The sequence below is a fragment of the Cydia amplana genome, chromosome 11, assembly GCF_948474715.1.
Source record: "Cydia amplana chromosome 11, ilCydAmpl1.1, whole genome shotgun sequence".
Classification (NCBI taxonomy): Eukaryota; Metazoa; Arthropoda; class Insecta; order Lepidoptera; family Tortricidae; genus Cydia; species Cydia amplana.
The window spans coordinates 2946672-2973131 of NC_086079.1; the positions used below are offsets into that span (position 1 = coordinate 2946672).

Consider the following 26460-nt stretch of genomic DNA (forward strand, 5'->3'; position numbering starts at 1 on the left):
GTCTCTGCAGGCCCAATCTAGAAATTGCCCCTGCTTCTCTACACACATCACAATTAAGGAGGCAATTAAGGGTCCAATTCCAATATTGCCCCTGCGGCAGGTGTGTGAGTGGCCCGCTTTAAGCAGCAAAAACGTGACTTTTAGGGAAACGAAACCTAACTTATGGCTCCAGCCCTGGCAACGTGGCAACACTGATGTAGCTAGAGCTAGCGTAGCAGGCCATAAAATCCAAAAAAAAAAAAAAGCTAGCGTAGCCAGTGTTGCCAGATCGTACCTTTTAGTACGGTTTTCCGTACTATTTTGGACCCTTGCGTACCTTTTTTGTAAGCAGCGTACATCGTACTAAAACCGTACCTTTTGATGTACGATAGTTTATCAACTTTTTTTTTCGTTGTATTGGTTCAGGATGGTTTGTTCAGGGCAAAATATCTAATCTGACAACAATAGCCACCATAAAAAAGTACCATGTACTATAGAAAATACACGTTTCTTTAGTTGCAGTCGGTAGTTGTGTCTTTCTTACCTGTGCTTTGCTAATAGTAATAGTAATATCGTTTATTGCAAACCATGTTAACCATGGTACAATAGAATAGATGTTACAATGGAAATAGATGACATGGCACCCTGGTAGGGTATTGGCAATTATCCATAAAACTACATTAAATAATTTATGTGTAATATTATTAATATTGCTTTGTGATTGCTTCTAATGCAGTGCAGTTGCTCGAAGAATAATAAAAACGCTAAAAGAAGTTAAAAAAATTATAAAGAATTTGTTCTCGGGCTGTCAGGTACCTAAGTCATGTCATGTCCATAAATCCTACTTATCTTACCAATCTTATTCACATACATTTCTTTTTAATTTATATATGTACATTTGCATATCCAGTAGAAAGTTACTTATTCATCTGAGTGTATTTCGTTTTATTTGGCATTATTATCCAGATTACAAAACTCAGGTAGTCAAAATTCACCCGGCCATTTATAGCCCGTCAAACAACTTAGTCAGTATAAAATGGCGCGAAATTTAAGTTTTCTATTAAACCATAACCCTTCGCACCATTTTTTTTTTTAATTTGCCGATTTTTTCAACTGACGGAAATGGCTTGACAAATTTTATTTTTCATGTACCTATCTATATCAATGCAAACAAAATTGGTTAACTATAGCTGGTCAACCAAATCTTGTCAGTAAAAAAAGGCGCGAAATTCAAATTTTCTATGGGACGATATCCCTTCGCGCCAACATTTTTCAAATTTGCCGCCTTTTTCTACTGACAAGATCTGGTTGACCAAGTATATGACGTGTACACTACACTTTTAGTTGGTCAAATCAATTTGTCAGTCAGTAACAATCAGGAAAACTATACTCATGTCTCATCCACCCACCATACCCCCCACCCACATACCCACATATAAATATTGTTTCTGTAAGAAAATTATACTAATAAAAAAAACCGTACTTTTTTTATCAAAATCGTACCTTTTTTGACGTACGACCGTACATAAGCTGGAAGCGCTCTGGCAACACTGAGCGTAGCGAAGCGAAATAAAAAACTTCTTTACCGCGACGCAAGACACGAACGCTGCAAAATAATAAAATAAAAATAATGCTTTACTTTCCGGTGTAATAATTACGATTTAGAATTTAGGTGAATTAATAACAATAAAAAGCCGAAATGGCCGCAATCGATCAACCGGATCTTTTATTCTTCGATACTTTCTCCCACGACACGAGCGAGGTTAGTAAAAACCACTGTACCACTGAAGTTTTTATTGTTTTATTTTGTTTTTAATTTGTTTTATATCTTTTTCAGGAGCTGAATCTAGATTTAGTGCAGTTTCCGAAGTCTGTTTTTGTGAGAGAAATTCGAATTATTCCTTTGGGGGCCCGTGTGGAAGGCGATTTTCCAGGCGGTGTCCGTTTGGGGGCAACGAACCCGACGAAATTTCACATAGATTTCTTCGTGAATGACTTGAGCAAGCCTGGAGCATCCACTTTTGAGGCGCTCGGGAGCTTGGACTACTGTCAGAATGGACAGATTCATATGGAGTGTGGGTCAAACTTGGACCAGCCAAGGATTCCTACTGATGGACTTGTACTTAGAGGTATTTTTTCTGAGATACTTTTTATAATATGCCAGTTAAGGCCTACGAACCTGAACAGAATGGTAAAAGATTAGCCAATGACCAGTCACCACACACTAAATACTGTGGCATTTCAGCGGCCTATCAAAACATACCGCCTATAATCATAATCATTTATTTATATCTTGAATGTGGTACAATAAAGATGTAAAAAAACAATTTTTGAACAGCACATCCTGCCTGAATAGGCATAGAAATATTGAATACTACCTATAGCTATGACTAGATTCTTATGACCTACCATGCAGCATGCAAAAGTAATACAGTCACGATATTTAAATACTACATTATACTATAAAATCTGCGGCATTATACTATAAAGCCTAGAGATCCTTTAGCATGTCTTATATGTAATGTCAAGAAATCCATTTTGATGCTACGGGATCAATTTCAAAACATTAGTTAGAATTAATTTAGAATGGCTACTAGATAAGTTTGAATGTCCTTTGGTAAAGTTTTTAAATCCTCTGCTATTCTATAGGCCTCTAGGCTAATTTGGTTTTGTATACTGATTTTTTTAATGTAATGATAGCAGTCAGTTGCTCAAATTGATACAAGCAAACACATTGTTTTAAAAGGTCTAAATATCATCGGGGATAGTGCAATACCGCCAGTGGTGGACTTACAGTCTTTGCCGCCCCAGGCCCCAGGCCCTCTAGTAAGCACTAGCCGCCCCTTTCTCAGCACCATCATATAGACTGCCGCCTCAAATATCTGGCCGCCTTCGTCCCGGGCCTACTTAGCCTTAGGGCAAATCCGCCTCTGAATACCGCATAATTAACAAAATATGCAGTAAGGCCAATTTTGTTGTGAAAAAAATAAATGAATAAAAAAGCAAGGTTATTCATTGTAAAATGTTTACATAAAAATTTTAAAATAAAACTAAAACTTATAATACATGTTTTACTAATGAATCCCTAGTGGGTATAGGCCTCCTCCAGTCTCAATTTTCTTGTACATTGTTTAAATTTCGAAATCTACCGTCTTTGTTAGTTTCGTGGTATAGCACTATCAATGACAATGTTTCCTATCCTAATAGAACATTTGTGTTTTATTTTCACTATTTTGGAATTGCCCATTGGCGAAAATCATGAATATTGTTGTCTCATCCTCATAACAGTCACAACACAAGCTTATTGAACTTATTGTGGGACTAACAAACTATTTATTGTGTAAAGCCCCGTCTCCATATCGCGCGGCAAGCTATGGAGACGGGGCTTTATACATTTATTGTTTATATACACAAAAAATCCTTCATACATATTTTGGAATGCTCAATCAAGTACATGTGCACGTTTTGTCATCAGTATAATATCCAATTTTTATTCCAGGATGGTATACCACCATCACTCTGGCAGTCTATGGGAACTTGAGTCAAGTGATTCCGGAAACCCCAGTCGGAGTAAACCCACCCTCAGTCCAAAGGCCTTCCATCCCCCGTGAAGTACCTTCAGTGTCCAACGTACCACCACAGGACTGGAACCCGGAGGCTTCCAACCCCATACCAACCTACACTGGCTCTGCTGCTGCTAACCCTGAAGCCTATGGACCCAATTATCCTCCGGAGAACTATGACAATCCCTACCGGACAGACTACTATGACAATGAACCTCCGAAGGACCCAAGAACCTATCACATTGACGATGATTGGGAAAAGGACCGTCGGGGCATGAGTCTCGATCGTGAGGGAGATAGAATGCGGCGTAGCCCCCGATCTGTAGAGTTAGACAGGGATAGAAGAGAAGGCAGAAGTCGTAGGAGATCTCTTGATAGAGGTCGAAGTCGAGATTCGTCGAGACATCGCGATAGAAGCCGAGATCTAGATAGGATAGATAGACTCCATTCAAGATCTAGGAGTCGGGAGAGAGAGTATGTTGTGAAAGGGGAGTATAGACCACTCAGTAGGTCTAGGTCTCGGAGCATCGATAGGGACAGACTGCGCGGAACTTCTGCTGATCGCGACTGGGACAGAGGTTCTTATAAAAAAGAGGACTATAGGCGTCACAGAGATTCGTCGTACGACCGGTCGCGTGGCGGTTCCTACGACAAGCGCTCCGGTTCTTACGACAGACGATCGCCTTATGACAAAAGAGCTCCTTCCTACGAAAGGAAATTGGCTTACGAGAAACGTGGACCGTCTTATGAAAAAAGGCAGTCGCCAAGAGCTTCTTCCTATGAGCGCAGAGCGCCATCTTACGAGAAGCAGACATCTTACGATAAAAAAAGACATTCGCCGTACAGAATTAGAACTTCGAGCTATGGCAGCCGGTCTCCTAGTCGAGACGATCCTAGGAAACGACCGAGAACTCCTCCTGGCGAAAGCAGCAGAAGGCCATTATCGCCAAGAGAAGGAGATACTTCTAGTCCCATCAACTCAATCAGGTCTGAAGAAACCGGGGAATATGACAGGAGCGGCAAGCAAATCCCAAGAGTTGACTTTTATCACCCAACCTACAGACATAAGAATCCGATCAGGAGTCCTTCGGAAGAAATCGAAAACCCTCCATATGTCGAACCTCAGCATTCCAGTTTAGTTACTGTTCAGATAGTGGATACCTCAGCACCCAAGGTTATTGAATCACCCGCGCGAAATCCTGAGGAAGATCGCTCCATGGACGCGGAGCAATTTGAACCAATTCTCTCAGACGAAGACATTTGTGATGACTTAGAAGCGCCATACATGGACGTTGACTATGATGTGAACGATTATGATGGTATCGACGACATCATAAAATACTTCAACCCATTCAAGAATGATTGGAAGAAGTACCAACATGTGAATGCCGTGCACAAACTTGCTAATGAAAATAATGATGTAATGACAGCTAGTTTTGACAAACTCTGCGATGCCAGTCCCGATCTATTCAAGATGTCAGAAATGGCTAAAGCTGGAACCAAGAGGGAACAGAAATTCTTCTCCAACACGTTCACTGAAATCGATAATACGGCAAAAGAAGAATGGGTACATCAGTGCGAACAATTGACTACGGCTCTGACTAATCTTTGCAATAATACTGATATTGTATTGAGGATTTTTAAGAACAGCGTTCGTATGGACGGGTCTGAAGAATTTACAGATATCTACAATCTTCTAGCGACATTCTGCCGCATTGGCCTGAACTTTGAATACGCATTGTCACAGAACGTAGCTACATACAAGATAAGACATATGAAATGTGGCATCCGTTTAGCCGAAGCTCTGTTTTCCCACAGGCACAGTGAGCAAGTTGTCAAAGTGTTTCTAAACGCTGGAATAGATGTCCAGATGTTACTGTTAGAAATGTATTCTAAAGAATACATGGCTTTGAGCATTCGCCTGATGATCTTAAAGGCACTAAATGCTTGTCTGTCATCTAAGGTTGCCATTGAGCATTTCATGCAAGAGGCAGTCTACCCGAAATTCAATAAAAACGAAAGTGACAGTGATAACAAACCTATGAATGGCTACCAGGCGCTCATAGCTATTATGCAAACAAATCCTTTGGCCAGAATTAAGTTTTCTATCAGTGCTTTGATTAAAAAGCTGAATATCTATGAATTATTAGAAAAGTTACATGATTTAGTATTGAATTTCAATAAGAATGCTGCGGAAAGTAACCAAACAGAAGATGCAGAATTATCAGAAAGTGATACCGATTTCATTGTCAACTCCTTAGAGGAAGTACTGTACATGTATCGTTCACAATGCTTCCATATTTCTCAACCAAAACGTTTCTTACCTGTATCTGCTCAATTTGAAATCAGCAAAGATTGTTCAAACGAAACCTTGTTAGATTTCTTCAACATACATCACATTCTTGAAGTTTGCTTGTATTTACTAACGTGCCCTACGACTTGCAACAACTTGGTCGTCATAAGTCCTATACACGACTTGATATATGAACTGGTACATTCACAGAATGGCTTGAATTTCTTATATAGAAATATGGAGATGAGCGAACTGCTTTTCAAGACCTTAGCCCAACCCTACGGTCAAAATACTGATGAGTTCCTCTATCCCCATGATTTAAGCAACTACACTGATTTACAAATACTTGGTCTTGAACTTGCTTATAGACTTAAGGCGTTATACTATTTGGAGTCCATCTGCGATTTGCAAGCCGGCAAAGTGGATGAAAACGAATTGATAGATAGACTGCAATCTTTATACTGCTTAAGTTTTGGAAGCATTGGAAGAACTGCGGTCCCTGATGTTATTGCTATAGGAGATAACGCGGAATGTCTAATGGAAGTATTTGAGAAAGAATTAAAAACTAAGAGGAGTGATTCATTATCTAAGCAAAAGTCGCCTGCAAAAGGTTATGCTATTGAATTAATAGTATCTGCTGTTCGGTATTCAGCCAGTGTCCCGTTTTTGAAGAAATATGGGAATAGACTTGTAAATGTTTCCAAGGAACACGATAGATTTGAACCCAGCGTTTCAAGCGTTCTCCAAGAAGTGATTCCCTACTTGAAACCAGTCGAAAAGACCAATCTCCTAACTGGAGAGGACATGGGTGAATGCGTAGAAATACTTAAAAACACGTTGGAACAAGTCCCAGATTTGCCTGGAGAATTAATGACCTGTCTAAGGATTTTACGGCATTTCTGCATTTCGGATTACGAATCGAACGTATCCATCGCCAGCGAGTCTGCCACCGATGAATATGTTGAATTAAAATACAAGTATAATGTACTTCAGCTGTTTTCTCTAGACGGGGTTGCGTTATTAGTTGGAGTGTTGGATCGTTTGGCATTACATTTTGATCAACCAAGCATGCATACGGCATTCTTCGCGTCAGTTAGAGGTCTCCAACTGGCCCAAATTCTCCTGCCCTGCTTGAGGCTTTTAGACGAAATGCTAGCACGAGTTGTCCGTTGCCGCGGCTCAAGATTCCGTGACTTAACCGCCGCTCCCATGTTGCTCAAAACCTATGGAATTGCCAAGGCATTCCCTGTGGGGTCAGTAGGATACAGGACTGCGACTAAAGCATCAGAAGCGGCTGTGAAAGCTTTACTATCTTACGCTCAACCGATAGCTGACAACGCGAAAGACGGAGACTCAATACGTCGAGGGCCTTGGACTTCTTTATGCTCTGAAGTGATCTCATACATTACTACAGCACCTTATACTTTTGTACCTGGACTTTTGGTTTTCTCGGAGCTTTTACCTTTGCCTCTACCGATGCAGACTAAAACGCCTCCAACTGAAAGAGAATTAGCGGACGCGTCAAACGAAAGGCGCTTATGGTCGGCGCATCTCCACGCTCTGTCCAATGACTTGACTGACATGGTTCAAATCATTTGCATGTCGACTTACAGGCCTGTCGTTCATATGTTACGGCGGGTGTGTGTTCAGATAGCTGACTTAGCTCCGAATACGGCTGCTACCGTCGCTAGGGCCGCAGTCGGAGCAGTCACGAGAGAACTAAAACCTGGTGAACCAGCCACAGCTAGCTCTGCCCGAGTAATGGGTTTCCTAGCTTGCTTAGTTTCGCACGCCCCAGTCAAATGTGCAGTTTTACATGCTATGAACAGCGGAGGGCCGAAATCGACCGACGTCCAAACGGCGTTATGTGGAGTTTTAAGTCTTGCAAACGCTTCTAATGAGCATGCAGCGGCTCAAGAATTCGCCGCTCATGCTTTGGCCGCCTTCTGCGATGTGGAAGTCACATTAACACCTATGCACGCATCTACAGATATTTTACTTGCAAATTCCCTCCCCGGAAAAGAAGCTTTAGCAGCATTCTTAGATGCATCAGCAGATTGTCTAGAATCTTCGACAAAAACTTGCTCAGTGGCCTTAGCAGTACTTAGAGCGTACTTCGTTTTAACCGAGCATCAATACGGGTTCCTCCAGTTCCGAAAATTTGTGACCAAGAGGAGGGAAGCTTTGGGAAAATTCTTCAGATGGGTATTGGAAGGTCCTGGGGAAGATAAGGCGGAGTGCTTGAGTTTGTACTTCGATTTGATAAGGATGTTGAAGGCGGAAGAAGGTGATGGGCCTTTGGGGCGTAAAGGGGTGTTGACGGACGAAGAAGTGGCGGATATGGTGGGGTATACGGCTAATGAGGAGGACCATCCTGCTTTCACGCTGGAGAAAACATTGAAGGTATGTGTTTTTGACATCCACTGTACCGTCAATTTGTATCTAGTATTTTTTTCTTTACTCTTGTAAAGTAATAGTGAGTTTTCTAAGATTGTAATTTCTCACTGTTGAGTACTGGTCTGGTACATACGATCTATAATTTTTTTTTTTATTTCTTCGATAACAATTCTTAGTACTTGTAATAAAGCACACAATAAATAAGGTTAATTTTATCTCAAATGGAATACTGGCTCCATTTGACAGAGTTATTTTTGTTCAACTAGCAGCGAAAATCTTTGAAATGTAAAAACGAAACAAGTTCAATTTTTTTTCAGGAGCGATCCCAAGACGAAGACGTCTCAATCGCCAGCCTAATCACCTCCTGTCTCCAAAAACTGAAGCCTTCCGAAGAAGCCCCCGAAGTCCCGGAGACCATCCTGCCAGCCCCGGAGACTTTGGTAGCTCAGTTTGCAGCCAGGACCATATATGCTATAGGGGAGGCCAGTGATGAGAGGTTGACTTCTAGCTATTGGTTGAATCTGCCTTCAGTTGGGGGGGAAGAGGATGTTAATGATAATGAGTTGGTAAGTCATATCAGTATTTTTAGGGTTCCGTACCCAAAGGGTAAAAACGGGACCCTATTACTAAGACTCCGCTGTCCGTCCGTCCGTCCGTCCGTCCGTCCGTCCGTCCGTCCGTCCGTCCGGCCGTCCGTCCGTCCGTCCGTCCGTCCGTCTGTCACCAGGCTGTATCTCACGAACCGTGATAGCTAGACAGTTGAAATTTTCACAGATGATGTATTTCTGTTGCCGCTATAACAACAAATACTAAAAACAGAATAAAATAAAGATTTAAGTGGGGCTCCCATACAACAAACGTGATTTTTGACCAAAGTTAAGCAACGTCGGGCGGGGTCAGTACTTGGATGGGTGACCGTTTTTTTGCTTTTTTTTTTGTTTTTTGTTGATGGTGCGGAACCCTCCGTGCGCGAGTCCGACTCGCACTTGGCCGTTTTTTTACATAGCACAGGTTCCACTGGTCGTGGTCGCGGCTAACTGATGTCCCAGCAAAATGTCAAAACAGATTTGTGTAGCTACCCGACGAAAAGTGTATAAAACAGCTTGGGGTAGACATCATATTTTCAAACCATCACACAAGTGTGTGTTTCAATTCATTTTTTAATAAAATAAATTTCGCGATAGGTCCGTCTATAAATGTGAGTTAATATGAGTAATAATAATAATAATTCAGCCTTTATACGTCCCACTGCTGGGCACAGGCCTCCTCTCATGCACGAGAGGGCTTGGGCTATAGTCCCCACGCTAGCCCAATGCGGATTGGGGACTTCACATACAGACATACACCTTTTGAATTTCTTCGCAGATGTATGCAGGTTTCCTCACGATGAATATGAGTAAACAATATTTAAAATATTGCCAAACAGGCATTTTGAACGTACGAATATGTAGGTATACGATATTCATCATCATCTTTGTTTTTCAACTACTGAAGATAGGTTTTACTGTAGGTACTTACCTAATGAGGAAGGCCAGGAAAAGCTAATCCTGGATAACGCTCTCGCTATATTTCTGTCAAATTGACAGATTCCTGCCATTACTTATTAAAATGGGGCATGATCCATGAAAAGGGACCTTATTGTCGATGGCGCTTACGCCGCACAGCGTCGCGCGGCATTGTATTTATATCGGAGCATCGTTAATAATGGCGTAAGCGCCATCGACCATAAGGTCCCTTTTCATAGATAACGTCACAATTGTGTTTTCTTATTTCAGGTGTGCGTGGATATCATGGAGATAGCGCGTTCCTGCGTCGGCGCGGGCACTGACGTGGCTGGTGCTGTGAGGCGTCTGGCCGGCTGCCGTGCACAGCCCGCGCCTCTTAGGGAACCCCGGCCACCGGGTAACATGATTATTTTCTTTTCACCTCAGCGGCTCGAACAAGGGTACTTTGCTACTTAAACAGTGATACAAAATGAGCAATATGCGATTTTGCTCACTCAGTGAGCAAAATGCGATTTTGCTCACTGTTTTTAAGTAGCAAAGTACCTTTGTTCGAGCTGCTGAGGTGAAAACTTAATTGTTGGTATATCTTAAGAAAACATGAGTGAATAGGTAAGTGATGAAGAAGGAATACATTTTTCGGGTTCTCTAATATGTTCTCACTGCTGAGGTGAAAAGTTTTGTGAACTACACGAGATCAAAGTTATTTACATCTCGTGCGCTCTTGAGTCCCTTACTACGCTCAAGATTCTAAATAATAAATAAAAGTATAGAATCTTTCGCTTGCACGGGACTCAAAATAAGCACTCGAAGAAATATCAAACTTTGATCTCTTGTTATACAAATAACTATTTTCTACTCCCGTACCTTTATTTGTCATTTAAAAGGTCGTACACACACCTTTAAACCCCTACCTTATAGTTGTCAAGACAAGTCTTTAGTCTATTCCCCAAAAAAGAATTTGTGCATACACGCAGTATCTTTTTGGCGATTTTGCGATACTTCGTGTATGACCACTTAAAAAATATTGAATGAAATACAGTGTTGCCAACCTTATTTTAAATGTCATCTCTGACAAATAAGTGAACCATAGACATGGTTTTTTTTAAATTCATTCATTCATTCATTCTTTCCCGCCCGTACCCTCCATTTTTGCTACTTCATGAATTAAAAAAGATTTGTTGAATTTTCAATTTTATTTCAAAGTAAGTGCTTGGTCGTAGAAAAAGTATTGTATGCAACGTTGTTCGGCTTCGCCTCAAATTGTTACTCACGCCACTCGCCTTTTTTGACCTCTCTTAAACAACGGTTGCATAAAATACTATTTTACACGACTGCCCCAAAAAAGGAGTGTATTGTTTTTAACACCTTTACTGCCGAAAATTACGTTCCCAGGCCGGACGACCCGATAGTTGGGATCGTAGTACTACATTTTTATATGAAGAATTTTTTGTGGCTGGTCTTGTTTGGCTGGCTGGTAATTAATGTGTTAAGGACTAGCATCAACCACGCTTGACGGACTGATCAAAGTAGTAGTGAATTTATAAAATGGGGATTGTACTTTGATTACGGAACACCTATGGGATCACTTCGGCATTGTAAATCAGTTAAATGCGTTTTTCTCAGAGACCGTTTAACGTAGATGTCTATAATTTGGAACAGGTGTAGCAATTACTATCACTAACATTGTAAATAAGTCCAAACCGCTTATTTCTTAGACTTATATCGGCCGGGATATGAACCGTGATTACCTTTTGTATTGTTTTCGAGCTCCCGATATCGAATGCAAAAGGTAATCACGGTTCCATAGACTAGGAATCCTCTAGACGGAGTTTAGAGCAATTATTTCATGAAACCGATGCTGCCAAAAATACTGGGGTGCGGGGGACGAGGTGAGCGAATCCCGTGCCGTGATTGGTCCGTTCAAAGACACGGACGTCACACAAAGATACTTTAACTCTAAAATTGAGTAAAACTATCGTATATTTGTGGCAGAGGGGGTAGCGCTAGTATGCTCAGTCTGGAGGATGTCTTGTTTGTGTCACGGTTTATATCCCGGTCGATATAAGTCTAGTGAAACTAACCGTGTATCATTCAAAACGCTTTGGTGGCGCTACTGCGCCAAAATTCCCTTTCGACCTTTATTAAAATGAAAACTCTACGGTGACTGGCCACCTAGACATGACGCTGACATATTGAGATACTGACAACAGACTTCATTCTTAAAATAATTACCGCAAAGATACACAGAAACGATTTAATTTATTATTCCGCCTTTCCGCATATAAATATAATTATAACCCGCTAAATATCGCTCCCGCCGCATATTAATACTCGTAACAAGAAACCGCCAAGATTTAGTGGACAAGGACTACGGACGAACGGGGTAAGTCATCTGCGAGTATAAATTTCCTTTTAGAACCGCCTCGCAGTATCGGCTCCAGCTCCCGGAATTTCCCGTATCAAAATTCTAAAAGTCTACGACAATCTTATCACGCTTGTTTCTTATATTTCAGTGGCTTTATCCCGTGTCCGACCCGAGGGCGCAGACGCGTTCCGCTCTAGACCACCCAACACGTCCCGCCCGCCGTCTCTTCACGTCGACGACTTTACGGCGCTCCATCCACCTTACGGGAAACCACAAGCACGGTAAGGGTTTCATCCTGTAGTCTCTGAATATTTTGCGCGTTATTTATTTATTTTTAAAATGTTTACATGACCTTACAGACAGATTCAATGCGCCATGAAACTTAACATTAACATATACCAAGCAGGTACATAACTATACATCTAATACCTTTAAACGAGCAATTCTTGTTTATTTTTTTATTTATATATATGTCACCGTAAAATTGTGAACCCGTTAGTTTATAATCTAACGTAGGTTAGGTTAGATTATAATCTCCCTACCGTCAGTTTATAATGTAACTAGCGGATTATAATCTGACGAGTGTTTACAATTTTACGGTGACATATATATATATTTCGGGGATCTCGGAAACGGCTCTAACGATTTCGATGAAATTTGGAATATAGGGGTTTTCGGGGGCGAAAAATCGATCTAGCTAGGTCTTATCTCTGAGAAAACGCGCATTTCCGAGTTATTATATGTTTTCCGAGCGAAGCTCGGTCACCCAGATATTAACTATTACGAATAACAATCAGGTACAAACAAACAATGACAAATCACTATAGTCCCTTATCACATCCACAATTACACCTTAACGGATGTAGGCCTCAGGCATTCATTTCTCACAGACACCCAACGCCACGCAAACAGGTCGCACTCGGGTGCTGATGCCAAGAGTGCATTCAATTATATTATACATATTTCCATACTAATCCATACTAATATTATAAATGCGAAACCTCTTCACTTAAACCGCTGAACGGATTTAGTTTAAATTTGGCATAGAGATAGTTTGAATCCCGGGGAAGGAGGGTGGAAATTAGAAAAGTAATAAAACGCCTGTTAATTGGTGAAAGCAATGAAGGATACTGTACTCCAAATTATTGCCATTAGTTTTATTCAGGCGCTATATACTGCTGGAACTATTTCCACGTAAACGAAGTTGTGGGCAAAAGCTAGTATTAGCAGGCGTGTCTCACTCCGCGATTTCGTCGCTTTGCTACAGGTAGCTAAAAGTACATCCGTTCGGCCCCAATTTTGGGGAAAGCCATAAGCCGCGCGTGGCGCTGTCGCCACCTAGCGGCCATATCTATGCTGATCGTAACAGACGCGTTTTGTTAGAGAGTGAGTCTTCTGTACTGAGTACTATTATTTAGTAGTATTATAAATGCGAAAGTGTGTCTGTCTGTTTGTTACGTCTACACGCTTAAACCGCTGAACCGATTTAGTTGAAATTTGGTATGGAGACAGTTTGAGTCCCGGGGAAGGACATAGGGTAGTTTTTATCCCAAAAATCACCCTTAAAGGGGGTGAAAAAGTGTGTATGGGCAATCGTTAAAAAGCAGATTGGGTAAAAATAAGCTACCCAATTACTAACTCCACGCAGACGAAGTCGCGGGCAAAAGCTAGTAACATAATGTAGGTATATAATAGGCTACATGACTAATTTTCATTTATGGTATTAATCGATCGGGTTTGTTTTTAGGATCAAATGTCTATATATGAGACCTATTGTATTAAAGTAACACAAAAGTCAGAAATTGTAGTCAAAGGCCGACAGTCGCACTTCACTCGCGAAACGCCCTATACAAAACGGCCAAGGGCCGTGACGTCAAGGTCTCTGGGAGCCCATCTTGTAGTATGGACAAAACAAGAAAATTGCGTTTTTGTCGGTGAAATATTACGTTTATGTATATAGTTGCTATACAATATTTTTTTGGATGAAATGTAAGGAATCAAATGGTACCCTTACTTTTATCGTTTTTGGAAGTTAAAAAAAACTTAAATTTAGAAACTTTCAGGCAGGGATCGAAACCGGTTTTTTGCAAAAACTTAGAAATAACCATATTTTTCGAATTGTTTTATACTCGAAATGTAGGACTCAGTTGTGTTTTTAGGTTACGACTTCGTATTATTAGATTGCCCAATTAGAAATGAAGTAATTAGCAAAGAACGAAAAAATACCGTTTCCGTTCCCATACAAAAAATACCGGTATCCGATCCCTGCTTTCAGGTCCTGTATTTTTGTAATTTTTCAATATTTTATTTTAATATCCACATTATTGTATCTATTTTACTAGATTTTGTTATAAAATTCAACATGTGTCATCATTCCTATTGCAGCGGCATGCGGCGCGGCGCAGCGCCGGACCGCGGCCGCTTCGCCTCGGCCGCGCCCGTGCATGCGCACGCGCCGCATCCCGCCCATCAGGGACCCGCGCACTACCGACATCTGTGAGTGTTTGTGTTCTGAGCTTGGAGGATATAATCAAACGGAGACGCCATGTCTGTAATTTTCTGTACAAAACAGTCTGCCGATTTTTGCGGGGGAGGGGAACGTCAAATGTATGCGTAACGTAAAAATAGCCATGTCAGATAAACGTCAGTCCATACATTGTGTATGACCGTTGGCCGCCTATTTTCGACAGAGGGGAAAGCCTGTTAATGGCTACTCCGTTTAGTTGTATCCTCCAAGGTTCTGAGAGGCTACCGCGAAAACCGAATTTCGCAAATTGAGGGTATTTTTCTCTGGAGCAGCGGTCGGCAACCCGCGGCCCGTGAACCTGTCACTTGCGGCCCGCGAGCCTCCCTGTCTATTTTGTATGTAGTATTGACAATCGACAATGTCTAGTCTAGTCATCAATATTAACAAAGTGCGGCCCGCGTCAACTTCGTTACCTACTATGTGGCCCTTGGCTGCTAAAAGGTTGCCGACCGCTGCTCTGGAGTAAAAGAAAACGCAATTTGCGAAAATCGGTTTTCGCGGTAGCCCGTCTGAGCTATTATTACTGTATTAACCGCATCAAATCAAATATTAGTTTATGTGTGAGCTGTCAGGCGTGGCTCACTCCGCGCTTTCGTCGCGTCGCTACAAGTACATACGGCCCACACCAATTTTGGTGTGTGCCATAGTGAACTTTTGACAACCAGAATAACCACATTATTACTATTGATTTGATACTGTACGATCATTCATTTGACGACCGGTCTGGCCTAGTGGGTAGTGACCCTGCCTGTGAAGCCGCGGTCCTGGGTTCGAATCCCGGTAAGGGCATTTATTTGTCTGACGAGCACAGATATTTGTTCCTGAGTCATGGTTGTTTTCTATGTATTTAAGTATTTGTATATTATATATATCGTTGTCTGAGTACCCACAACACAAGCTTTCTTGAGCTTACCGTGGGACTTAGTCAATTTGTGTAATAATGTCCTATAATATTTATTATTTATTTATTATTATTATTTATTCATGCATACTGTACGAGCGTGTCATACTCTCTAATAATTACCAATTAAGACTTTACACATGTCCATCGATATATTTTCGTTAAATATTTAAGAGCCAACAGGAGTGGTCATTTCTCCATACAAACGTGCTCGACTGTTTCCTCCGTGGGTTTTGAAGCTAGAGCAATGATTTTTTTCAACACAGATTAATATTGTCAATATCTGTGTCGGACCGTATTGCTTTTTTTGATATTTTTGTTTTTTAACGCGCTAGAGCCCTTCAAAAATGGCCAAAATGGCCTAATTGATTATGCCGCAATGAGAGACGTGCTATTCAAAACTGACATCTATGAGTCAAAAAAGCAAAACGGTCCGACACAGATAATGTCATAATCATTTAGATTTCCAAATTCGGTTACGATTGGTTAAGTTTTGGAGGAGGAAACAGTCGAGTACGAAACCTCGATTTTTGAGATTTTTATGCAGGATTTTTCGCCTTGTCCTTATCGCACTAGTTTTAGGAGCCGCTTCCGTTAGCGAGACGGGTATATTTACCTAAAATATTTAAATCTTAGCTCCTGTTGGCTCTTAAGTAAATTGTGTTGAGCAGGCGCGGTCGCGGCGCCTGGGAGATGGGCGCGTCTCATTTCGGCCACTTCCCTCCCGCGCAGTATATGATGAGTAAGTATAAACGTTCACATCTAGATCTAAAGTGTCATTCAATAGAACTTACTAGGGTGAATCAACTTTTTCTTGTCACTCGTTGCCATGGTTACATTCTCCGGGGTCACTCTTTAAAATCTGATTTTTAGGCATTTAAACTCACCAAACACGCTTCTTTGTGATACTTATAAACCCTGTCCATTGAGGGTCGTCTACCAAACGTGTCAGAAGAAGGTGGTGTACGATGTCTTCTAACAAACTATGCTACTACTGTCTCTTGGCTGACCGGACAGAATAACAACAAGAAATAGTTGATCCACCCGTAAACAAAAGTTACTAGTAATTTGACATTCAGACAGACAGTGTCAATTTTAGTATGGTGGTTTGTTTACACAGTTAGCAAGTTCTATTGAATGACACTTTAGCTGCCTAACCTAGGGGCACAATTTTAGGCCTTAACGGCTCGGCCACGACATTGAGCGACTTGCGACGGCGGCAGCGACAACTATAGGTGGGAACAAAAGGTCCGATCGCTGTCTCGCTCCTACCTATGGTTATCGCTGCCACCGTCGCAAGTCGCTCAATGTCGTGGCCAAGCCGTAAGGGTTTTGATGCACCATTTTTATTACATCTCTGTTTAGCCCTATGGTTGACTGGTAGAGAATGCCTTTAGGCATTAAGTCCGCCATTTGTACATTTTATTTGTATTTTGTGCAATAAACTTTACAAATACAAATACAAATGCATTTATTTCATTACTTTTTACATCAGTAAAAATAAATAAATAAATTAGATTATCATTGATAGCTCATAGCAAAAATCAGAAAGAGTCGCAACATGAAATAGTGGCGCCCTCTGCCACTATTTTTAACCGACTTCAAGAAGAGCATTTTTATGTCTCCCGATTTCTGAAAGACGCACAGTGGACGACGCAATATTTGTAGTTGGACAGTTTTCAGCAGAATTTTCTGTTTTTCCACGATAACTTTTTACTGTCTTAAGTGTCATAACAAAAATCTATGAAATTAAGTAAGGATCATGGGAATCTGTTCAGGACAATCCCTCCCAAATTTTAATCGTCTTAATCGTCCGCTGGTTCCAAAGGAGGACCCAAGTCTGATTGCTTTGAAACTCTATAATGATAATGATTAACCTAATAAAGTTTACTTTGTTTAGGCTCCATGGGTTGGGGCGGCGCGCGTATGCAGCGCGGCCCGCGACACCGCGCCTTCCTGCGGTAACCGCTACGCACACGGACACTTACTAATATGTAATATATATGGTAAATGTACTAGTGCTCGACATGCTAATACCCAATAGATGACACCCTGCTGTAACCTGTATTGACGATGACTTAAGTTTCAAGATGGCATGTGACCGCGTCGACACAGTACAAGAACAGTAGTGAATCTTCATAGAAATGTGCCGCTGCCGGCTTAAATGTGTGCGTGCGCGCCGGGCGCCGTGTACGCACGCGCTGCCACGCACACATTCGCATAATATACGGGGGAATACGGTGGCGGCAGTGTGGGCCGTACCGCGACTGTGATCGCGCGCATTCGAGTACGCTCGCATTTACCTGCTCTTACCGGCCTTAATTTATACCTCATTTATGAATTGGTAGAACATTTCATTATATTATATAAATAGAAACCTAGTGCGACTCATAATACGCAAATAATATTTAACTAAAAATAAAAGTGACAACCCTAAGCGTCAACGCAAGAGTAGGTAAATAACTTGCCGAGCGGCCTTAGATTCACTACTGTTCTTAGTGTACTGTGGCGTCGAGCACCGGTACGTTTACCTTATTATGATTATGACTCTGACTTAGGGTTGCCAACCGTACTATATTATATAGTATTGTACTATATTTTGGCTCCCTATACTATATAATTTTGGAAAAATATATAGTACCTACGCTAAAATACTATATTTCCGATTAAACGTATTTTACACTTAAGTTTACTATTTTATCTAAAAGTACTATATTTTTTTGAAATTACTATATTTTTGATGTCTTATTCTGGAAAATACTATATTCCACCAAAAAATAGTTGGCAACCCTATTCTGACTACAAATGCTACGACGATCTATTATGTAATTCAACTGCACTGATTAAGTTGCTAGGAAATACTTGTTTTCATTTTCATTATAAGTGAAAGGTAATAGACACCTAAGAAATAAATGAAATGGTGGTTCCCCATTTTATTGGAATACACACATGTATTTTCATTCATTCCATTCGTGCCAGCTCTTGTGAGTCGACCTGTACCATCGTAAACTTTATTACAAAGGTCATAAGGTCCACCGATGGACAGTGAGTATTAGGTCGCATGGTCCGATTGACTAGTCCGATCAATCGGAATACGAATATTTTTTTTTCCTGTTAGCTCGATTGATCGGACTATAAGAACTTCTCAAATCCTGTCAGTCCTACTATCGGTGTAATGGGATTTTAAAAGTTCGTCTAGTTCGATCGATCGAGCCACGAGAGCTTGAAAAATCCTCTTAATCCGATCAGACAATTTTTATTTTTCCTGTTTGTCCGACCGGTAGTTTTATGGTTAATTTTGTATTCTACCAACATCTCAAAAGTGTTTTCTCACTTTCGACGCGGAATTTTACTACCACGAAATAGTGATTTCAAGGGAAATATCTAACAAATAATCTTAAGAGCCCTTATTCTCTAAAAACCGCCATGGATTTGGCCTGTTTTCGGTGTGAATTAGAATTAGTAAATTTTATATATTGAAATAATAGGCATATTCTTTGATAATAGTTTATTTTTACTCTAAGGCAGATGCTACAGTGATTTGTGCTAACTGCAGAACACTCTTATATATTTGTACTATGTCTGATGTGTGAGTTTCGTTGAAACTCGTGACAGCAGTACTAGCGTTAATGATACAGTCCCAGTTTTCGGCATCCATATGTTCGCGGCACACTCGTGAATTTGGTGGCAGGTAAAAGTTGTATTTCGATAACATCATAGCTTTTTGCAAATATGGAATCGGGAGTACTTCAACCGCGAAGCAATCGTCAACATTGATCAGATGTTGACATTATGAACTGACATCGCATCAAATAAAATATAGAAAAGTTTATCAAATGCCAGTGTCTAGTAATGAGTTAAGATTAGATAACATTTATGTGTCATCCGGAATTAGCAAAATATCAAGTCTACGGTTATGTCCGATCAATCGATCCAACAGGAAGAAAAAACAACCTCGTGGTTCGATCGATCGAACTAGACGAACTTTTAAAATCCCATTACTCCGATAGTAGGACTGACAGGATTTGAGAAGTTCTTATAGTCCGATCAATCGAGCCAACAGGAAAAAAAAATATTCGTATTCCGATTGATCGGACTAGTCAATCGGACCATGCGACCTAAGGGGTTATTACAAGCTTTTATTTAGTTTCACCTGTCCCGTTGTCTGTCAATCTTACAAGTTAAATTTGATCCACTTCCCGGTTTCCGATTGAGCTGAAATTTTGCATATGTAAGTCGGGTGACAATGCAATATTATGGTACCATCGAGCTGATCTGATGATGGAGACAGGAGGTGGCCATAGGCACTCTGTGATGAAACAACGCAACCTAATTGTGTTAGGGGTTTTTAGAATTGTCTCGATGAGTATTTAGTTGTCTGTCGTAAGAGAAGTACAGTCAGCGACAAAAGCTTGTCCAAAAATGAAATTTTTGCCAAAAACTTATTTTAGTTTAGACAAGCGTGGCTCACTCCGCGATTTTGTCGTGTCACTACAAGTACATGCGGCCCATACCAATTTTGGTGTCTAGCCATAGTCACAGGGCGGACACGCCATACATCAAAAATGATTTGTGTTTATATGTGTGCGCGGCACGTCTGTACACGCGTCATTGAGTTTCTGACGGAATCCTGACATGCTCTCAGTATTCATGTCGCGGCCTGTCGCGGGGCGAGGTAATCCGAGCCGGGGCGGGGCGGTGCGTGTACGTTCTGTATGATAATACTATTACTTATTCTGTGCCATAGTAGTCGCCACGCACCGCTACGGAACGGACGCCTTCTCGCTCTTGCGCCACCTAGCGGTCATATCTGTCGTAATAGACGCGTTTTGTTAAAGAGTGAATCTTTTGTACCTAGTACTATTATTTATTCTGTAGTTCAGGTGATATCTAAAATGAAACAACAATTCTTATCAAACTATATTTCACCACGCAACTCCGGGAAATAAAAACAAAATGGGAAAATTTAGAAACAAATCAACTTTATTATCAAGATGAAAAATTAAATCATATATTATATATAAGCTTAAGAAACAGATATGTCACCTGCACGGAACCGGGGGAGGTGTCACTATAGCGTAAGAGCTAAGTTCTGGTCTCTCGGACTATATAGGTTATAATATTAACTAAGGCGTATTATATTAAAATTAGGTGTTAAGGGAGCTAAGTTATAATTCTGAAACTTATAACCGCCCTAATTTATAATTCTATGCGCCACTTTTACCATTCCACTAACCCGGAGTTACTTAACCGGTTAAACCTTGAAACAATGGTTACGAGTACAATTTGACAATTTAACCGCTTAACCCCGGGTTAGTGGGATGGTGCGTCGCCCTAAGCATTCTAGGGTCGGTTTTATAAAGATTAATAGCTTGGAGCTAGGGTTGCCAGATCGAAAGGCGCTATTATCGGGAAAAAATATCAAAATTTCGGGATTTTGGGCCTTAAGTCGGGAAAAAACCCATTCAAATTAAATTAACTGTATTAAAAACAACGATATTTTACATTATTGGCACTACGTCAGCTGCTCTGCTCAATCTCGCCACGCGTGCCCCGCGCGCGCGCTGACGGCTCGATGCAGGTCGCTCGACGACAGTTCGGAACTTGAAATTATTGTTTTATAACGTGATGCTGTTTTTCGGGACAATTTTCACTTTGTCGGGAATCGGGAACACATGCTAAAAATCGGGAGAATCCCGCCGAATCCCGACCATCTGGCAACCCTACTTGGAGCTGTTTTTAAAAAGATTTGTTAAACCTTTTTCACAACAATGAATATACAGTACATTTTTGTCGAGATTGAAATAAGGAGTAACATACCTTCGTAAAACCAAGCAATTATTAAATATTACCTATATAGTATGTTTTATGACATAATTAATAAACAAATTATAATACCTAAGTAATCTTTACAAAACCAAGCCTGAAAGTTAGACTACTTAGACGTCATTGGTTAAATCAAAGCGATTTATTTGCCTTCTCAATAAAGAAATATTAAACGTTTGGTTTTTATTAAAAAAAAACAAGAAAGAAGTAGATTTGAGATTAAGGTTCGGTTGCACTAAACTGTGTCACCGTTAAACATTCGCTAAATTTTATGGGGGGTTTTACTGCGGATTGACGTTGATCAGTTCGTCAATTGTAGTATGAGATAAACTTCCACACGAATTAACTAGATTTGATAGAAAATAGGACAAAACGCTCTAAAATTTACCCAGCGACGTCATATCGACACCAAATGCACTCACTATAAACCAGGGCGGTCAAAAGGTTAAAACCTAATCACAGCCCGAGAGACCACCAACGCTTATACATACAATATAAAATAAAAACAATTATATCACTCAATTTCATAATGCCTTCAACTAAAGAGTAACTTTGTAAAATTTACATTTTCACATTTAAAATTAAAACTTCACCGCGAATTTCCCATTACTATAATTGTCTTTGGGTCAGTCCAGACCTGCCGAATTCGTTCGCGCGTCATTCGCGAACCGATTACACACATGCGAAATGCACGGTAGCATTAAAGTCCGTCTAAGTGTAAGGCCTGTGTGGACGCTCGAGTTGGGCGTGCAGCGGGGCGGGGCGTGCGGCGTGCATGTTAAACAAATGCAAGCGTATAGGAGCGGCCTTAGTGCACGCTGCTCAAATTACTTGTGAGCCCGACGCCACGCTGCACGCCCCGCCGAACGCTCCGCTTCGAGCGTCCACTCAGGCCTTACACTAAGGGCTCATTTAGACGGCGCGCGAACTCGTATACGATATTAGTTACATTGCGGACCAGTCAGGTTACATCAATTCAGCCGACCCACTGACTTAATATAAAAGAAATAGACACACAAAGCAGAACAAAAACGTCAAGAAATGTGGATCCCAATGACGTTTCGCACCATTTGCATTGATGATAAAAACGCTTACGTAAATTTTGAGTCAAGATAAATGTTTCGTACAGAAAAGAGCTTAATGTCGTAAGCATTAAGTGTCAAATTTGCAAACATAAGTACCAACACTGTTAAAAAATTTAGTCCGATGGCACTAAACGTAACGTATTTACGTCAAACAACGTCAAACGAGAATAATGAACGAATGGAGTCACTTTGGTACACTTTAATATGTATTACTGTACAGGAAAATATTAAAATTGAAGTAATAAATAAAACAAATTTAATTTAATCGGGAGCTCAAATAAAATTAATTCGTGGTTCAAATTCAAACAAATTAAATTTTTAATTCGTAAGTATACGTCTTGAAATACTAATGTCCTTGAAATAAATTCTACTTATTAAATAACTGTGTATTTAAGATCTACATTTACTCATAGCACGGGTGCACGGGGACATTTAGATACTGATTGGATTTTTTTTATAAAGTCTACCTATACTTTATAAAAAAAAATCCTGTGGTTGTCACTGTGTTCCGACAGGTTTAGCATTTACAGTTAGTCGATATAAGCCCTTATTGGTGGTGTATATGTCGGAAACAGGGAAATGGACCAAACACACAAGTGCCGTTTTGCCTTGTTTAAAACTGCATCACCCCTATCTCTTGCTATAATTAAAAAGCAGTCCACTTTGCACGTCGCATAGGTTTTCTTGGAAATCTTCAATTTAAACATAATATTATTTCTTATGAATTCCATATAAAAATATAAAAAAATATTGACCTCACATCGACTCAATAGAATTTTGTTCCTTGACATCCCTTCTTTGGTACTAACAAATTAATTTATTTAAAACCATAAAATTACCACCAGATTACATAAATTATGTAATGCTATCCAAAGAACTAACCGAAAGAAATACATTCCATCCTTTTTCCTTGTTTTATCATTGTTATTTTTACATATTTTAACGGCACATTTCGTAATTGTTGACAACTTCACATTTGAGCGTTTCAAACAAGACTAAACGAAAAAGTGATGCATGATCTGTTTTGACATCACTTTTGTGGGGCCATTTTTGGCGGCTGATTGGGTATCCAGTTCTTTATACTATATCAATGAGCCGACCGATTAAATAACGCAATGTAATGAAACATGCGAGTTCTCGCACCGTCAAAATAAGACTCTGCACAAATTTTGAAGTGAAAATTTTATTATTAATGTCAAATTTTTATAAGAATTTCACGGTACTTTCACTTTCACAGTAAAATCCGTGCAGTAAGCTTAGCACGTGCGCGCCTTAACTGTATCTCACGTTCGAGAGAGACTACCCGTTTTTAGGGTTCCGTAAAAACGGGACCCTATTACTAAGACTCCGCTGTCCGTCCGTCCGTCTGTCACCAGGCTGTATCTCACGAACCGTAATAGCTAGACAGTTGAAATTTTCACAGATGATGTATTTCTGTTGCCGCTATAACAACAAATACTAAAAACAGAATAAAATAAAGATTTAAGTGGGGCTCCCATACAACAAACGTGATTTTTGACCGAAGTTAAGCAACGTCGGGCGGGGTCAGTAACTTGGATGGGTGACCGTTTTTTTGCTTGTTTTGCTCTATTTTTTTGTTGATGGTGCGGAACCCTCCGTGCGCGAGTCCAACTCGCACTTGGCCGGTTTTTTTCTAACTGTACTAATTAGAAAATAATGGGTAGTCTATCGCGTTCGTTAATTCGCGCGTGCGAGCTATTAGTGTTTCGTTTTTCTTTTTGGCCAATCCACTTCACAACGCTGTGAAGTACGCACTTAAGAATACAAAGCAATTGTTAAGTTAACCGCAAAACACAGAAATGACCACATCGTAAAAAGTCTTCAGAACCATCTTAAAGGTCAAACAATTATCAACTCGTATCTCTACAAAAAATAGATTACAAGACAAATAATAGCAAAAAGGGGCCTTTCCTTTACGTTAACGCGTTCACTGCCAGCAACCCAGGCGGGTGCACTATCCGTAGTCGCTTTTCGCTACATATGGTTTTTCCCATTTTATCGGTATCATCTTGGGTCGTCCCATTCGTTTTTCGTCAAGTTCTTAAATTAGTCCTATTCTGCTTTCGTCACTCATTCTACATTCGTCACAATCGTCGGTGGCTTTCAATGTAGAATGAGTGACGAAAGCAGATTATGACTAATTTAAGAACTTGACAAAAAACGAATGGGACGACCCAAGATGATACCATTTTATCGGCTACGCTACGCTCGTAGCGCTTAGCAAGCGCTGGCACTGAATGTCTTAAATTACTATTTTTAGGTAGTCGGTACATACACAATTACACACCCTGTCGTTACGCACCCGTGCTAAACCTAGATTTAGCTTGGTACAACTCTAGCGACCCTTTTCCAAAATGGCGCGCACCGCGCATTCGCCAGATCTGGACGCACCGTTTATTTTTTAATTTTTACTTTTAATTGGTAAAACATCTCACTAGCATAATATATTTACATGGCGTTCGCCGCAGTCTGTTCATTGTATAAAAGTATCACTCGCGACTAGCGCATGGCACTGTGGGTCCGGGCGGGCGGCGACTAGTCGCCGGGGTGCTCCGGACACGATCTGTTCACATCGAACCATTGGTCTATACATCTGGAATGGAAAATACATTATATTAGTGATATAGCAGAACAGAAATCATACAACAAAACGGAACAATATAGATTATTTTAAGAAAATTGACAAAAAATGGAAACAATTGAATACTATACGAGAAACACCTATTGTCACCTATTGATGGGAAGATGGAAAGGAATGATGAGAGAATTACTCTATATTTGAAATTACCCAAATATTTATTTATTGTAAATTAAAAGTAACTATCGTCGGTACCGCTAGCTAAAGTGTCATTCTATGGAACTTGCTAACTACTTATGTAAACAAAAGTCTCTAGTACATTCATGTTTTTTGACAGTTTCAATATGGCGGTTTGTTTACATAGGTAGTTAGCAAGTTCTATAGAATGACACTTTAGTAAAAAATGCACGGGCACTGAAATCTCATCTCTGAACAAAGGCCTCTCGAAAGGGCCGATAACCTGAACTAGGTCGAGGGCTCGCGGGCTAAACACGGCCTTTATGCACCGAGTGCACTTTTACAAGGGGCTGCACTGCACTCGCAATTAGGTAAATGCATCTACCGGCTAGGCTGCCAGCTAATTTTTGAAAGTGCAGATGTTTTTCTAGGGAACAAACCAAATTATTTTGATTTGATTAACATTGACGTATATCTCAGGACGGGCCTTACGGGCACTAGTTCAGCGATGTCACTCACAAATTCGAGCCAATCGTGCAGTCTAACGCAACGAGTTGCGACCAATCGCGCGCGTGATGCGAACTCATCAACCAATCGCGTTGTAGCGGTGTCACACCGCTTTATTGGCCCCATTCTTATTGCCCGTAAGGCCAGTCCTGAGATATACCTACGTCAATGTTGACTAAATTATAAACTGAAACTTAAACTGATTCGATCCCAGCCCTGTACGGCTGCCACCAGTTTGGCAATGACATATTCGCTAGCGTGTGCGTAACTTACTTTCTATGCATCTCCCTCGTACTCGCGTTAATGTTATTCTTAGGGATTTCACTATTTGTCTGATCTTACGATCGGCCGCCGACATATAGAAAGTAAAGTCACGCAGACGTAAGCGAATATGTCAGTTTGACACGTGGTAAGGCTACGGGCACCACTGGAGGCCTCGGTCACATTTTCTTACGTATAGGTAAGTACCTACTACTTATGTGTTTTTTGACATCTACTCGTATTTCAGTTTATAAATGATGAAAGTGTTTGCGTGGAATAATGGTTACTTTGATTAAATAATCCTATGTCCTTTCCCGGCACTCAAACTATAAAATTCATCTAAATCGATTAAGTACGAATCTGGAGTGTGGTTTAGTGAATCCGTCTGCATCTTTTATTCATTTAAAGGGTTTTACAGACAGATCAACGTGATTGATTGAATCTAATACATTTTCACAAATTGTCTTTGCGAGGC

The 26460-nt window shown here is 40.5% G+C and overlaps 2 protein-coding genes across 3 annotated transcripts in view; one reads left to right on the forward strand and one right to left on the reverse strand.

The window, feature by feature from the left end:
* Positions 1-1564: 1564 nt before the first annotated feature.
* LOC134652018 (protein virilizer) lies at positions 1565-17515 on the forward strand. The gene is made up of 9 exons (XM_063507171.1): positions 1565-1741; positions 1817-2108; positions 3479-8238; positions 8550-8798; positions 10008-10134; positions 12251-12383; positions 14488-14598; positions 16202-16272; positions 17431-17515. The coding sequence occupies exons 1-9, from the start codon at positions 1679-1681 to the stop codon at positions 17493-17495; spliced, it is 5871 nt and encodes a 1956-aa protein (XP_063363241.1). The 5' UTR covers positions 1565-1678; the 3' UTR covers positions 17496-17515.
* A 7359-nt stretch (positions 17516-24874) lies between these two features.
* The window catches only part of LOC134651993 (E3 ubiquitin-protein ligase znrf2), a 191615-nt gene continuing 190029 nt past the window's right edge, over positions 24875-26460 (reverse strand). For both annotated transcript variants that reach the window (XM_063507143.1, XM_063507145.1), the window contains exon 4: positions 24875-25055. In XM_063507143.1, coding sequence (XP_063363213.1) covers positions 24998-25055 — 58 coding nt within the window. In that variant the 3' untranslated portion in view covers positions 24875-24997. The remainder of the gene's footprint in view (positions 25056-26460) is intronic.

What these genes read in the sequence shown, in the direction of transcription:
- LOC134652018 (XM_063507171.1), top strand. Translation starts at nt 1,679, where the DNA reads ATGGCCGCAATCGATCAACCGGATCTTTTATTCTTCGATACTTTCTCC. An exon ending in TCTCCCACGACACGAGCGAG is followed by an intron (nt 1,742 to 1,816) that starts GTTAGTAAAAAC and finishes TATCTTTTTCAG; the next exon opens with GAGCTGAATCTAGATTTAGT. An exon ending in TCCCGCGCAGTATATGATGA is followed by an intron (nt 16,273 to 17,430) that starts GTAAGTATAAAC and finishes TACTTTGTTTAG; the next exon opens with GCTCCATGGGTTGGGGCGGC.